Source organism: Chlamydotis macqueenii, chromosome 2 (assembly GCF_036417535.1).
Source record: "Chlamydotis macqueenii isolate bChlMac1 chromosome 2, bChlMac1.mat, whole genome shotgun sequence".
NCBI classification, from domain to species: Eukaryota; Metazoa; Chordata; class Aves; order Otidiformes; family Otididae; genus Chlamydotis; species Chlamydotis macqueenii.
In genome coordinates, this window is record NC_141557.1 from 121,088,811 (window position 1) to 121,104,039 (window position 15,229).

At 38.4% G+C, this 15,229-nt stretch overlaps 1 protein-coding gene across 1 annotated transcript in view; it reads right to left on the reverse strand.

Moving 5' to 3' along the window:
- Nucleotides 1–13,237, reverse strand: part of ST18 (ST18 C2H2C-type zinc finger transcription factor) — a 172,645-nt gene extending 159,408 nt beyond the window's left edge. The window contains exons 1-2 of the mRNA XM_086742320.1: nt 13,199–13,237; nt 12,760–12,895 (exon numbers count right to left, since the gene is read on the reverse strand). Coding sequence (XP_086598446.1) covers nt 12,760–12,895; nt 13,199–13,237 — 175 coding nt within the window. The remainder of the gene's footprint in view (nt 1–12,759; nt 12,896–13,198) is intronic.
- Between the last annotated feature and the right edge of the window lie 1,992 nt (nt 13,238–15,229).

The window sequence follows — 15,229 nt, forward strand, 5'->3', positions numbered from 1 at the left end:
CTGATACTGAAGGCAACACCTCTTGTGCAATAGTAGCCTGTCCTTTTTCTCACAACCACCTCACAGCGCTGATTAAGTCAGCAGGAATGGGGCACGCTGCAAGATTCAAGCTGCCAGCCATGGGACAGCAGGCTCCTACAGCCGGGGCTGCTTTTATTTTAAAGCCATTTTACATGAGGCATGGCTTTACTGGAAACAATGTCTGCTTCCAGCAGAGCAGGAGCTCAGGTAGCATGAGATGCAACATTTTTCAGAGGAAACTGTTCTCCTTTTTATCAAGTATCTTGATGCTAGCAAACAGAGCTAGCAAGTTTGTTCCAAAATTAAGCTCACAGGCTGAGAGGAGAGGAAGAGCACTTACAATATGGAATTGATCCATTTTAAGCATTCTAGTTGGCAAATGCATTAGAGAAAAAAAAAAATAAAAAAAAATTAGAGTCTGCAACAGATAATCTGGCATGAATGAGGAGCAATATTTTGTAGGTGGGCCCAGCACAAAGCAAGGTCCATTAGGCTCAGAGGACACTGCAGCAGAACAATGGAAGCAGAGAGGAAGTCTGCACTAATAAATATGCCCATTGGGCCAGTGCCACTGCCTAGCATGGCATAGATACATACAGAAGGATTATACACTAAATGGTGCAAACACAGTCCAGTCCATCTGTCATAAACATTAAGTCCAAAGGCCACAGGTGCAGATGGCACTAAAAAGTAAAAATTACACCCAGACAGAGACCACTTCATCTAATATGGAGAAAACAACACCCCAGCGAAACAAAACAAAACAAAAGAAAACAAAAAAAAATCCAACTATTTGTTTCCAATCAATAAATGTTCTCAGAAGGTCCTTGGCAACCTCTGCTTCTTCCTTTCACTCTGTCGTTGTACATGCATAACATATATTTTATTTCACAAAAGTACTTTGAGCATTCAGGACCATTTTTATTTTTATTCCATTAAATAAATCTACTTGATATTTGGGTAAAAAGGCAAACAATTTAAAGATTCAGTCCTTCATTCTAGGGTGTTGAGACTAGGAAGTGTTTTCCCTTTGGAGATGGAATCTGTTTGGCTCCAGGCATAACTTGTTTGAATAATGTTCTCACACTAAAAAGCTTAATGAAAAGAAGGAGAATGTCCTTCTCTCTCTTTTAATCCAGGTAAACAGAAAGGAAAGTGGCATCCTATTAAGTTCCAAGAAGAAGCAAAGAATTTTTTCTCTTTAGTCATTTTAGCTAACACTTGTACATGACACTGATTTTTCATACTGAAGTATCTTTAATATGTTCACTATATCTCTGTAGATCATGAACATAACGATGTCTACGCACCACAGGAAACGCCTTATAGAAGGGTTTAGTCTGACGTAGTTTTCTTCTTTCACAATCTCCACAGACTAGTAACCAAATAACCAGGAGCAGATCACCAAAAAAAAGGGCTCTAAGAACAGTCCATCCAAGTGAAATGAGTCCCCCAGTAAAACACTGGCACTCCAAGATTTTATCTTTAGTTATCAAATCAACTTTATCTCAAACCTGTGGAAATCACAATTTCAAGTTTACCTTTTTTCAGCCATTCTTTGATGCAATTGTAGGACTTTTACAAGCACTTTTCAGGTTGCCAGCTGCTTAAATGAGGATGTCAATTTTTTAACAGCACTTACAAAAGAGTTTTAAAACTATAACCAAATGCCATAATTCTTTGATGGAGTGTTGGATAGTGTTAGATCCTTGGTTTAACAAAGAAACAAAAGCCATTCAAGAATATAATCATATTCCAACTTCATAATTCTATTGAAATTCTTGGAAACCCTAGTGTTGTTTCAGAAATAGAAGTATTTTGATTAATACAAAATTCTCTAGAACTTTTTTCGCTACAAGAACAAGCATTATCTTTTCACCTTTAGTCAGCATTGTCTATTGTGCCTCATTCACTTCGCTCACAAAATCTGACCTCCAGAAATCACCAAATAAATCTGATGCCTTTGTGATAGCACCAACCAGTAGATTATATTAACAGGTGAATACGATGTGCTGCATTTTCTTTTACTTCTGGACAGATCTTTCATAACTGGGCAGCAGACGCTACAATCACAGAAAAAAATTATGCACACTTTTTCTTTGCTATACTTGCAGCCAAGTACTGTAAAGATTTAATAATACAGAAATGAGTCGACTGAATGATGTTTCCAAAATATTAAAGAATCACTCAAAACCCCCAAATTCTACATTTTTCAGTTTTTAAGAGGTACATATCCACTAAGCAAGGGTTTGAGTATGATCTGTACAAGAGATAACAATGGGCAGTCTCAAATTAAAATCATTTAGGAAAGTAAGGTTTGGTTGGTCGGGTTTTTTAAAGATCAAAAAGTGTAAACCGTGATTTCAAAGGCCTTTTTCTTTACCTAATAGCAGAGGAATATAGTATTCCAGTTGTGATTTTTGCCTTCCAGCTGTGGTGGCGTAATCTCTCTTAACCAAAGCACATTCCCATTTGATTAACAGACGACTACCTGAAGTCATCTGGGTTAGTCATGGACTAGAGCTAGGGACTTTTCTAGCATACAGTTTCCAAGTGTTTATTCCCACCTCGATGCTGCATCGATGGATGTGACTTCAGCTATTCCTACTTGCACTGGTTCCCATTGTCCTCAGTGATCAGGAACAATGAGAAGAAAGCTGCCTCTCTCATTGACTAGGTCTGCTTGTGCAACTGTGAGCAGATGAGACCTTGCTCTGCCACGTAACAAGCCAGCCAACTCTCATACAACCACCACAGGAATAAATAAATGTGACACCATACTCAGCCTTGCAGCAAGGCTTACTTATCACGATCACTGCAGTGACACCTGCTCACACAATGTTAGATTACTTATTTCCCATTAGCTTGGAACGTAGGCAGAGTTTGCTCCCCTTTCCATTCATGCACGGTAACTCCTGAGTAGCCCTGTGCCAGGATGTACGAAAGGAACCTAAGGAGGTTTCAACCACCCATCACTAGCCATCATCATCCATGCCCTTATCTCATATTCCCTTCACCATGATAGTGGCAGTATTATACCGAGTGGTCTGAGCTCCTCCAAAGCTGTTGTATTTTGTCCCCATTCCCTCTAGAGATTCACATGATAGTATCACTGCTGCCTTGTGATCTGAGGCAGGGAGGGTTAAGAATGGCTGAACATACCAGATGGAATGTGCACACACTTCTATTCATTTCCAGGTTGCATCCTGTCCTAGATGTGATGCTGGCTAGCAATCACATAGTCATGGAAATCATGTATGTAGAGTCCTGAAGTATGGCTGTCCCACTGCACTGTTAATTTTTAAATTCAGTGTTTAAAACAGAAAAATCATATAAATGTGTTACCATTTTTTTGAAAGTGAAGATGCTTGCAGTAATTACTATTAAATTTGTTGGTTTACTACCTACCTTTTCTGCTGCTGTACACCAATAGCATCAACAAAGGATGATGGTGTTGGTGTTAGGGCTCAGGAAAGCAATGAGGCTGCTGCCTGGGCCCTGCTGAAGTTAAAGCTAACTGAGCAGGACATGCTAACACTACCCATGCAAACATGAACAGAAAATTAGCAACTATTGAGAGATAGAGTGAGAAGCTAATAAACTTTACAGACAGCACAGTGAAAAATGGCTGAATTTCACAGGCAGTTGAGAGAGAGTTATGTGATCCACAGCCAAACTTCACGGGTAGTTGAAGGGGAGCACCCTGGTAAATACAGTCATGCAAGGCCAACAGTGGTCAAGCAACTGTAAAACAAATTCCATGCAAGGCCACAAGTACATCAGCAATGGTATCAGAAATACTGAACTGGCAAAGAGATAGAGCAAAGCCGGTACCAGGGGGGAGAAAGAAACTGAGGCAGGCTGGTTTTTGGGAGGAGACTGAAGCAGGAAAGAGTTAACCAGAGAGGTGAAAAGAAACATCAAAAAGTAGAAAAGTAAGAAATAGAAAATGTGATTAAAAGTTATGCAAATCCTGTTAGCAGCACTGTCTGAGGGTAGCTGCTGCATAGTCCTGCATTTGAGCAGCACAGTCTGAGTCAGGACAACAAACTAAACTTGTAAACATATAATGCATATATCAAATTTGCTTCTGCAATCAGGAGGAAGCCAGCTGGGGAGAGGTGCTTTCCCTGGACTAACAGGAGAACATCTGGATGGGACAGATTGAACATTGAGGACAGGCTGAGAGAGTTGGGGCTGTTCAGCCTGGAGAAGAGGAGGCTCCGGGGAGACCTGACAGCGGTCTTCCAGTACCTCAAGGGGGCCTACAAGAAAGATGGAGATAGGCTGTTTAGTAGGGCCTGTTGCAATAGGACGAGAAGTAATGGTTTTAAAATAGAGGGGGGTAGATTTAGATTAGAAATTAGGAAAAAAGTTTTTACGATGCGGGTTATAGAACACTGGAACAGGTTGCCCAGAAAGGTGGCAGAGGGCCCATCTCTGGAAGCGTTCAAGGCCAGGCTGGACGAGGCTCTGAGCAACCTGACCTAGTCAGGGATGTCCCTGCTCCTTGCGGGGGGGTTGGACTAGATGATCTTTGAAGGTCCCTTCCAACCCTAACCATTCTATGATTCTATGATTCTGGTACCACTATGTTGGTGTCCATTCCAAGGCTGGAATAGTATCTTCCCAACCACTTCCTAATATCTTCCAGAATATAAATCCATAGAATATAAGATTGATTACAATGTATTCCACATTGCCAAGTAGATTATTTTCTATTAATAACCCAAAGGAGCTCATAAACACTTTCTTTTTCCTTTCAGCTCCCCGTCCTCAGTGTTAGTCATGTTGATCTGGCATAAGGAAAAGACAGGCTTATAAATATCTGCTAATCACTCCTTTTGTTCTATTTTAATTTCCAAACAAATATGCATCAGATTTCTTATGGCTTCCTTGACACACTTCTTTCTTCCTTAGCAAAAATATTCACATCAAATTTAGGGGAAAAGAATAAAAACAAAGTGTAAGCGCCATCAAATCAAACCAAGGCACAGTTCAGAATCCATAGGCCGTTGGTTCCCTACCAACAGCATTCACTATCCTGGACAAACACCTGTACTCAGTGAATTTCCAGCATCCCAGGAGTAACAGCAAGGACTGCTCCTCAGGAAGAGTTCTCCCAGCAGGCACAGGAGGTTCACAGACCTGGATAAACCATTAGATTACATGATGTGTAAATACCCTTACAAAGTAGTGCAGCACCACACCTACTGGCTAACTGCAAGGGAATCTGTTGCAACTGGGCTGCATCAAGAGGAATGTGGCCAGCAGGTTGAGGGAGGTGATTCTCCCCCTCTGCTCTGGTGAGACCCCACCTGGAGTACTGTGTCAAGTTCTGGAAGCCCCAGCATAAGAAAGACATGGACCAGTTGGAGAAGGTCCAGAGGAGGGCCATGAAGATGATCAGAGGGCTGGAGCACCTCTCCTGTGAGGACAGGCTGAGAGAGTTGGGGCTGTTCAGCCCGGAGAAGAGGAGGCTCTGGGGAGACCTTAGAGTGGCTTTCCAGTACCTCAAGGGGGCCTACCAGAAAGACGGGGAGAGACTGTTCAGTAGGGCCTGTTGTGACAGGACTAGGAGTAATGGTTTTAAAATAGAGGGAGGTAGATTTAGATTAGATATTAGGAAAAAAAAAATTTACAATGAGGGTTGTGGAACACTGGAACAGGTTGCCCAGAGAGGTGGTGGATGCCCCATCCCTGGAAACATTCAAGGCCAGCTTAGAGATGTCCCTGCTCCTTGCAGGGGGGTTGGACTAGATGACCTTTGAGGGTCCCTTCCAACCCTAACAATTCTATGATTCTATGATTTAGAGATTTGTTAGAGCTCCTTAACAACTCAGGCTCACTCAATGCATGGGAATGGATGAGATTCCTTAGGAGGTAGGAGGCACTATTCAAGCCCTGCTTTCTCACAGTCTCCTCACAGGGCACATGCTCCTGACTCCAACCATCTTGGTAGCTCTCCACTTAACTTGCTCCATTCGATCAATGTCTGTCTTGTATGGGAGTATCCAGAACTGGATGCAATATTCTAGATGTGGCTTAATTAGTACCAAGTAAAGGGAAAGAACAACTTCCGTTGATCTAGTAGCTATTCTGCTGGTTACACAGTCCAGCACTTTGTAAGCCTTCATCACTGTCAGCATACAGTGTTTAACCTACTGTCCTGGTTTCAGCAGTGATGGAGTCCACCAAGACACTTTTGAAGTTCTTAAACAGCATAGGTTCCCAGACAGACCCCTGAGGAAATCCACATAACACAGACATCGAGACAGAGTATGAACCATTAGCCACTACCCTTTGATCTGACAATCCATCCAGTTATCTACTCATCTAGTAGTCCATATATATTTTCCATAACAATCCAGTCTGAATATGAAGATGTTGTGGGAGATTGTGCTGAAAACCTTGCTAAAGTAAAAGCAGATGACATCCCCTGCTCCTCTTAACCATAAATCCAGTCAATCTAGTCACCTCATCATAGAAGGCAGTCAGGTTCGTCAAGAATTAAAATCCATACTACTCCAAATGATTTTTTTTTTAAAAGAACTTGGTATAAGCATACTAGATATAAGCATTTGCGTTCTCTGTGGTCATCTTTACCACCAACATTAAGCTACCAGAAAATCTTTATTCATGCATTTTCTCTGAAGTAGTATAAATCTGCTAGCAAAATGGAATATTTTTGACATATGCAATCACGATTGACACTTCTGTAGGAGCACTACTAATAAAATTACTACTGAGAAAAACAGATAAAATATTTCTGTAACTCAGTTTCACGGAAAATGACATGTGTTTCTGCTTTGTGCTGTTTAAAGCTGCAGCTAGTATTTTTTAAGACTTTTATCCATATTTCAATTCATTTTAATTAAACATTTTCTTATGTTTAACATCTTAATTCCTGAAACAAAATTATTGTCAATATGAACTTGTTGAGATCATAAAAAATATTAATGAGCCCCCAAGTAGTATTATAGTGCAGAAATTTCATAATGTTCTGTATCTATTCATATGTAGAGAGATAGATATAAAATATAAATGTATTGATAAAAATACAGTATAAATAAACATAAATAACATTTTTCAGAAAGGTACATTTTCTGGATCAACATAAAACCCCCAAAGAATAGTCAAATAACATTGCTTTTCATTGCATTTTTACAGTGTTGGGAAAACCTCAGCCATACAATTGGAATTGAGATTTGCCCTTAAAATACAAAAAGAAAAAACTAAGACTATCTACTTGTTAAATATTTTCTATTCTGCAAAGTCTAGTCTTAATGTCTCCTTGCAGTACATTGAGTAATGACAAACATACAGTATGTAAGATCTTTTTGATGTATTACAATTTGTTCATAAAAGAGTTATTCTGTAGAGTAGAGCCAAACATAAGATTCACTTTTAGAAGAGGATTGTTAAAAATATAAAGGTCTTTAGAAATAACTTCCCTTGTAAACACAAAAAACTGAATTCACTTTTTTTTTTGGTTTACAGCTAAGGTAACAGTGTGAATATTGACCTTTTAGAAATACATAGGTATAAGAGGAATGATTGAGAAATTGTATATGAAAAGGAAGGGATTTTCAGAGTTTCTAGAAAGCCTTAACTCCACCTATACCTCAGGTTTAATGTTGACATTATAAAGGCTACAGGTTCTCAGCCTCCAACCACCCCAAACAATTAGGTTTTTTTTTCTGTTACCATGATCTGTAAGACACTCAAGACGTGGGTTCAGTGTCCGATTGATTTCAATGAGAGGTAAAGAATATCAAGGAAAGACTGGAGTCTAAAGTTTATTCTTGACCTATGAGAAAGTGAGGAAATGAAAAAGAAAAGCCTGCTATTGACTTGAGCTACAGTGAAAAGGATGGCTAACAAATTCCTAATAGAACTCCACAATAAAGTGAAAAATAGAGAAAACCCAGCTATGCCATCCAAACTAATACAGTCAGGGGAAAGTATGATTTCTGAACCCTTAAGCACCTTAGAAGCAAAGTTGTCTCCATACGTATGCTTCACTAAAATGGTAGAACCATCAAAAATTAAACTGTTCTATTGAGGATTTCGTGATATACGGTACATTTCCCAGAATGATACCAATTCCTTAGGTTGCCCTTTTATTCATGAAATGGGTGAAAATCCTATCCTTTTTCTTCCTGTAGGATGTTTGAAGTTACAATTTATTTGCTTACATTTAACTAATTTATTTGTTCTAATTTATTTTAGGTTATTTTGCAATCTGCAAATTGATAACTTAATTACAGGTAAGGAACCCTAATTTATTCAATTGGTGGTGGAAATGCCATGGTTTCCTTGTTTATATGAAGAGATTTTCACCAGTGCCACTATCTCGATTACTGATCACTACTGACTGAATCAGTACTATTCCCATCTGGACAGAAATCCACAATTTCTTGATATGTATTTAAAGAGAAACACAGCTTTATAGTTAAATGACAGGTATCTTCATATCAGGAAATGAAAAAAACGTTAGAAGTCACGCCTATACACACATACACTAAGAATGAAGAAATTTATCCCTGACTTAAAAAAAAACAAACAGAAAACACAGCTATATAGTGATAGGATAATTTAAATATACATAGATACTCTGCAGGGAAGAATTTTTTAAAAACAGCAAACAAATAAATCAAATAAATTAGAAAAGAGCAACAAAATGAGAATATAATGTTACTATACCTGTAAGAATGTATAAATGAAATACCATGATCATGAAAATATCAAACATTAATTTACCAAGAGACTGAGAACTTCAGTGATAGGATAGACCTTCTGTTCCTTAATCATGAATAGCTCTGCTGTAATCTTCCATCTTTGGTCTGGGTACAGATAAGAACAGCAAACTTCTAACATAACATTATACTTGATTGAAGTACACATTTCCAGCAGCATTATTTTGGTCCCTGAATTTTGGGGGTTTGTATCCCATATGTTACAGGAAAAAAAAAAAGCAGACTGGATGTTCATGAAATCTAACATGTAAAAAAATTTAATTGAAGCAATACAAATACTTGGATATTTGGACTTCAACATCAACTTGCTAAAACCAGAGCACTTAGTATTGTAAGAACCACCTTAACTTCAACCTTTGCACTACTTTTCAGGAAAAGCATTTGAGAAGGGCTCCCTCCCAAAAACAACTAATGAAGAATATCAGTTATTGCAAACAAGCACGTCCACTGTGGCTCAGGAAAATACAACTTTTCACATCCTTTTCTCCCAATGAAAAGTGAGAGATATGTGCAAAAGGCAATAGAAAAATATTGTGTGCCAAAATGGTGCGAACATCAGAAGTTTACCTGGGGAAAGTGTGTTTTACTTTCAGATGCAAGCCCATTTTCTCAAAACACAATCAGTGAAATCAGAACTAGAAATTGTTTCTCCACTTCCCTTCAAATGAAGAAGAACTGAACTGAACTGAATGGAACTGAATTTAATCCAAACCTTTGGTAAGAAATTCAGACTCAATAATGGAAATTATAATTTAATACGCCATCGCTTGTATGATACATAGTGTTATGAAAGAGATTATTTCTAAGTTTCCTTTGCCTCAGGGAAAAAAGAAAAAAGTTGAAACAAGCCTGTAGAGCTCCTGGTCTCACTGATTCAAATGTCAAGACTTCCACTGACTTTGCCAAAACCAGGATTTTGGGCTACACACATAAAGGGAGATCTTTTGCAAGATCTGTGATGTGATGTTACTCTGACAAAAGTGTGGAAAAACCATGTCACGAGTCAGATACGTAACAGCAGTTTATGACATCTCTGTCTCCTTCCCAGCTCAATGTATACCGTTGAAAGCTGTTACAGTTATCAGGGAATCCCTCCCCTGCAGTAATGTTCTCCTACAGCACTCTGAACTGCAGCCACACTTATGCCATCTGACTGTAACAGCGCACAACACAAGTGCCTGTGAGAAACGGTTGCTGAGCCTCTGTCTAGTTCTTGTCACTTTTAAGTGCGTGATAAAGCAAATAAAAAGAAAGTACGGTTTCCAATGCCTGCATAATTAATTTAAACAAGTGCATGAAATCTAAGCTGAACAAGTAAAGAGGATTTTCAGAAATATTCACCATTTGTATAGTTCTATTCTCTCTGAAGGTAGTGGGAATTTTCTCCGTAAACCAATAGACAGCAGATGCAGGTCAATATTGGAATAAAAATAGAATAGGCCATCTTCATCTGGTGATTTTTTTTTGTAATTCTTTAATATTCAACAATTATAATATAATAGCAAGGTAGTTTTGAAAGTACTTAGTTAAAGTGCAAGGAAACAGAATGGGGACAAGCAGATTGCTCTTTCTAGATCCACAGAAAGCAGCTTGAACAGAACCTTTTCAGAGATGAGCTTTTGCAGCTAATATATATTGAAGGATCTTTTCATGCACCGACTATACCCGGTGATTCTTTTCCTTGCTTTAAATCACAAAAGGAAACCACGAGCAAACAATGGCTTTAAAAAGTGAAACAAAAGATAATTCAACTTTATATACAAAGTCTGCCTCTCCCCCCGCCCTTTCTGTGTATATACACAAAAGACTTTTAAAACCACACTTAATAATAATTATCCAAACTTGTTAATTATAATGAGAAAAATTATTTTGTTACTTTAAGTATCTGAAAATGTGGTTCCTAAAAATTGTCCTCTTTTTCCTAATTTTTTACTACACAACTACCAGGTAGATGCATTTGTCACTGCAAAATATGTAATAAGAATTACACGTTGTTTTCAATAACAATTCCACAAAATAAGGTTTCCTGCAAGATATAACATGCTACAAAATGCATTTTGTTGCTTAAATTACTCTGTTTAAGTAGTCCGTCCTTATCATATTATCCCAAGTATTCCTACTGTTTCTTTTGAAGAGGATAGGAATACTGACTGTAAGCCACTGGAAGCCCTTTAGCCACACTCTAACAGGAAAGTTAAAGGTGGGAAGTACAGAGCGTAAATGCACAAAGCCTTGGCACTCGGCTCCCATTTCAGCACTCTGTACTGACCTCTACTGGTCTTTCTACCACAGCTGTCATCAACGCTAAACAGCCCATTTTTATTGAACTTTTGCACTCTCTTGTTCAAATTCAGGGATAAAGTAAACTGTATTCCCCTCACCAGCTTCTCCCTGACTGAAGGTCAAAAAAGCAATCGAGCTTCCAACCACTTGTGGCAGTTTATCTGTAGTGGGTGGGACATTGTGAAAAATCACCAGTTAAAATAAAACTCTAGCAGTACATATACAGCTGTAGGAAGATATTAAAATCAGAAAACTCCATCTTAACACTTTGGGTGTATTTTTTATGACTGAATAATTTATCATATTTGTTTTATGCAACTGCTGTCTCATGTTTGCATTATAAACTGCTTGGTATATAAAATCTACTTTTATATTGTACAATAACCAGCATCTGACCCATGATGAGGACCAGAAGTACTACTGCAACACAAATACTGAAGTTGTGAATATAAATTCATCATCTTCAATCACTTCATTTGACAGACTTCTGCTTCAGAGAACACACTTGTCTCTAGAAGCCTTTTCAGAAGAAATATTTGCTCTAATTAGGACAGAGCTGGCAGTCTATCTACCACACGCCAGTGGATCAAAGTACAGTAGCAAGTTTGACAATTATAAAAGTATCACTGTAAATGCTTTGTCAAACCAAAGTCATTGCCCTGCCTTACTGAGAGCAGTGACATGTTCACCGCATCTTTTATACTGCTAGATGAAGTTCAACCCATCCACTTTCTAACTGATCAACAGAAAAAACAAATCTCATTCTTTATGTGCCTTACAGTAAAAAGCAACTCTAGTCATAAGTTAATGAGCAAACTTTTCCATTTTCATTTACCAAAGAACACTTTCATTGTCAGCAGCACTCAAAACTTTCCAATTTTAAAAGCCTATTTTTAGATTTCTTTGTTATGCAAGTCTTCAGGTATGAATAATGATTTCACATATCATGAGAACTTTGTTTCCTCTCACTGGTCTATCAGTAACTCCAAACAATTTTTTGTTTCGTTTTGTTTTGGTAAGTCACCTGTACTGACTGGAAAAAATCAGTAATTGTTGACCACAAAAACAATGAAGTTTTGTTATTCTGTTGGTATACATAGTAAAGCGGATCACATATTGTTAATTCAATCTCAGAACAGCAAGGTGCCTATTATTCATGAAGCTATTTTGTGTAATAACATATTTTTCTTTCACTTTTCACAAAAACCTCTTTACATCCTGAATATAAACAAATCATTCAGATCATTCAGCATGAATCTATCCTATTTCTACACTGTATAAATAAATATTTGAACTACATCTGTGTGATTTTTTTTTAAATCATCTTCCCCTTACTTTTCAAACACTCAGATTTTTGTCCCTTCTGTTACCATGGCTGAACCTTTCCTCACTGTATCCTGAGGCCATTGGTGCTCAGAACAAGTAGCAGGGCACTGAAGAGGCCCCAAAGAGCTGCTGTTAAGCAGGCTCTCCCACATCATGGTGGGAGGGTGCCGGATCACTCCACCACCCGTGGCCCCTTTCCCCAGCCCTGGTCAGCAGAAGGAGGGGAGGGGGTGCCTGCGCAGTCCCCTCTGCTCTGCGTCCTAGCAAACTACAAGCGGCAGTCCCCATTTCAATGCCTGTGATGAAAACCCACACGTGGTCTTACCCAGAAAATGTGCTGATACTGGTTTGTTTCTTTTTTCCTTCTTACCTTTACCCAGTGACTGAGTACGTGTGTCCAGAAGGTCGCTGTCGCCTGGTCTTGCTGGGTTTGCCACTGCTCCAGTTCTCACACTGCTGCTTCTAGGACTTGGATGAACAACTGGATCTGATCTGCTTATTCTGTTCTGTGTTAGAAAGAAAACATTTTGATGTTCTGTCACTAGAACTGGGCCTTTGCTCAATGCATTAGAGCAAGTATATAACAGTTCTGAGATTTGCAAATCAACGTCTTTTTCCGTAAGTGGGAAACAGAAAATCTTAAGACTTCCAATAACTTACGAAAGATTGAAAGACACTGATTTTCACTGAACAACTTGTTGACTGGATCACTGTGAAACCATCTCCTTTCCAAGAGGCATTTTAAAGCAGTACTTTTGGTCAGATCTGTGCAAAATATTCCACAACAGCCCCAATAACTTTTTCCTTACCTCTGGTATCCCAGTGAGGTCACATTCTGTTAAAAACATCCTGTCAAGCTTGGTACAAAAGGGCTCCAAAGAATCAGAATGCAGAAGCTATGCAACTTGCTGACTAACTTTGCTCTGTGTTATTTACCAACCACACAAAGAAAATGCTGTCTATTCAAAACACAGTTCAAAACTCTCTTCACAGAAAGTGAGTGAACAAACAGTCCCATGTCCGATGCTGTAGTCACATCTCCCATGAGGCCCGGTGATAGCTCTGGGGCATGGGACGGAGTGACACCACCAGCAGTCACTACAAGGCACTTTTGTAAACAAGTTGTGTGTGTGTGCAGAGGAGGAGGAGGCGGGTGTTACTTCTTCTCTGTCTTAACAGTAAGCTATATTTGCTTTATCATCTCTAAGCAGAACTTCAGTCTTGCTTAGTCTATTGGATGCACTTGCTCTAGTACTTGCATGATATTTTCCCCACTAAAACTTTTGTTTTCTTCCAGAAAGGATCTGAAAGGAACATCTAGAATTAGTGTAGGATCTAGATTTGGAACTCTGGAGCCAGGTTAAGCAGCAGAAACTAGTTCAGAGTCTTCCATACCCATCACAGAAACAGAAAAGGAAACTCAGTGGTTTACCCAGCAAAATTCAAAACATCTGTCAGAAGTTTTTTCCTTGGTTCGTCAAAGAAATAGGCCTCAGTTATAAAAGCCATACACAAGTTTCAAGCATTCAGTGTTTCCAAAACTCAAAGTAGAGATTCTGGCCCAAGTTTATAACTTTGCCTTATTATAAAACTGAGGTCTTAAAGTGATTTGGGATTGCTCTAAAAACCAGAGGATTTTTAGATTTTGCATTTCAGTTCAGTAATTTCAAGTATTCCTAAAATCATAAACCCTCTCCACCCTCTCCACCCACTTCCATTATTTTAAACCCATCTATTATTTGAAAACTCTTACCCTACTACTCATAAAGCCACACTTTCTCGAGAAGCAGAAATGTCTTCTTCAGCTCTCTATAGGAAGACAAGTACCATATAGACCCAGCACTTCCAGTACTGGCCGCTTGCCTTCACTCTCACTAAGATACTCCAATGCTTTTCTTTACACTTGGAATAAATTATAGACAAAAACTATTTCCAGATATGGAAAGATGCAAAATTATTCTCATTGATCTCTTTGTCATTTCATTCTTTAACTGTCAGATTATCAGATCAGCATTGGAATCCTCTTTCTGCCACGTAATCCAAACCGTCCTTCTTTCTTATCTACATGGCAGCCCTTGCCACACACTTGCATTTTTTTTTTTTTTTTTACAATTTCCTAGTAAATATTTTTCTTATGCTTACAAAGGTCTAAAAGACAGGTGTTATAAAACACCTGTCATGTATGTTTTTGAGAGGACAACATAGGACATGGTGACATTATGTTGTAACATAAACACAGTCTGCTTTTCCTTTTGTGAGGTCTGGTTCTGCAGCATAAGCGTATATTCTGGTCTCATCCCAACTGAAATACCTTTATAAGCTTTTGCACATTTGTGACGTAGGTTCTTCCAAATCTTTATTCAATGAATAAGGATCATTCCAGGTATGACATAAAGGACATTCAACTGCTGATACACTTTGAGAATGCAATGATTCATGACCAATAATTGGATGACAAAAGTATCGCTTTTAAAAAAGTACAAGTTTTATAGAAATACACAAAATCTTAAAACTACTTAGCTATATTACTTTTATCAATACTTGAAAATAATGCCTTTAAAACATGAGTGGTGAATGATCTTGCAAGTAGAATTGTGTAAGTATCCCTCAGGATTTTTAAAACAAATGTAATTGTTTCTCAGTACCCAACAAACACCCAATCTTTGATCTGAGTCTGCAGTTGTGCCTTGTCAAGCAGTACCATTCTCCAAAAGTAATCACTTACAGAGATCAAGTGAACTTTCAATTCTCTATAATAGCTGAAGATACTACAACAGTTGCTCTTGCTTTTTAATGTAGACTCTAAAAAGCACTGGAGCCTATAGGAAGTTGTCCACTGT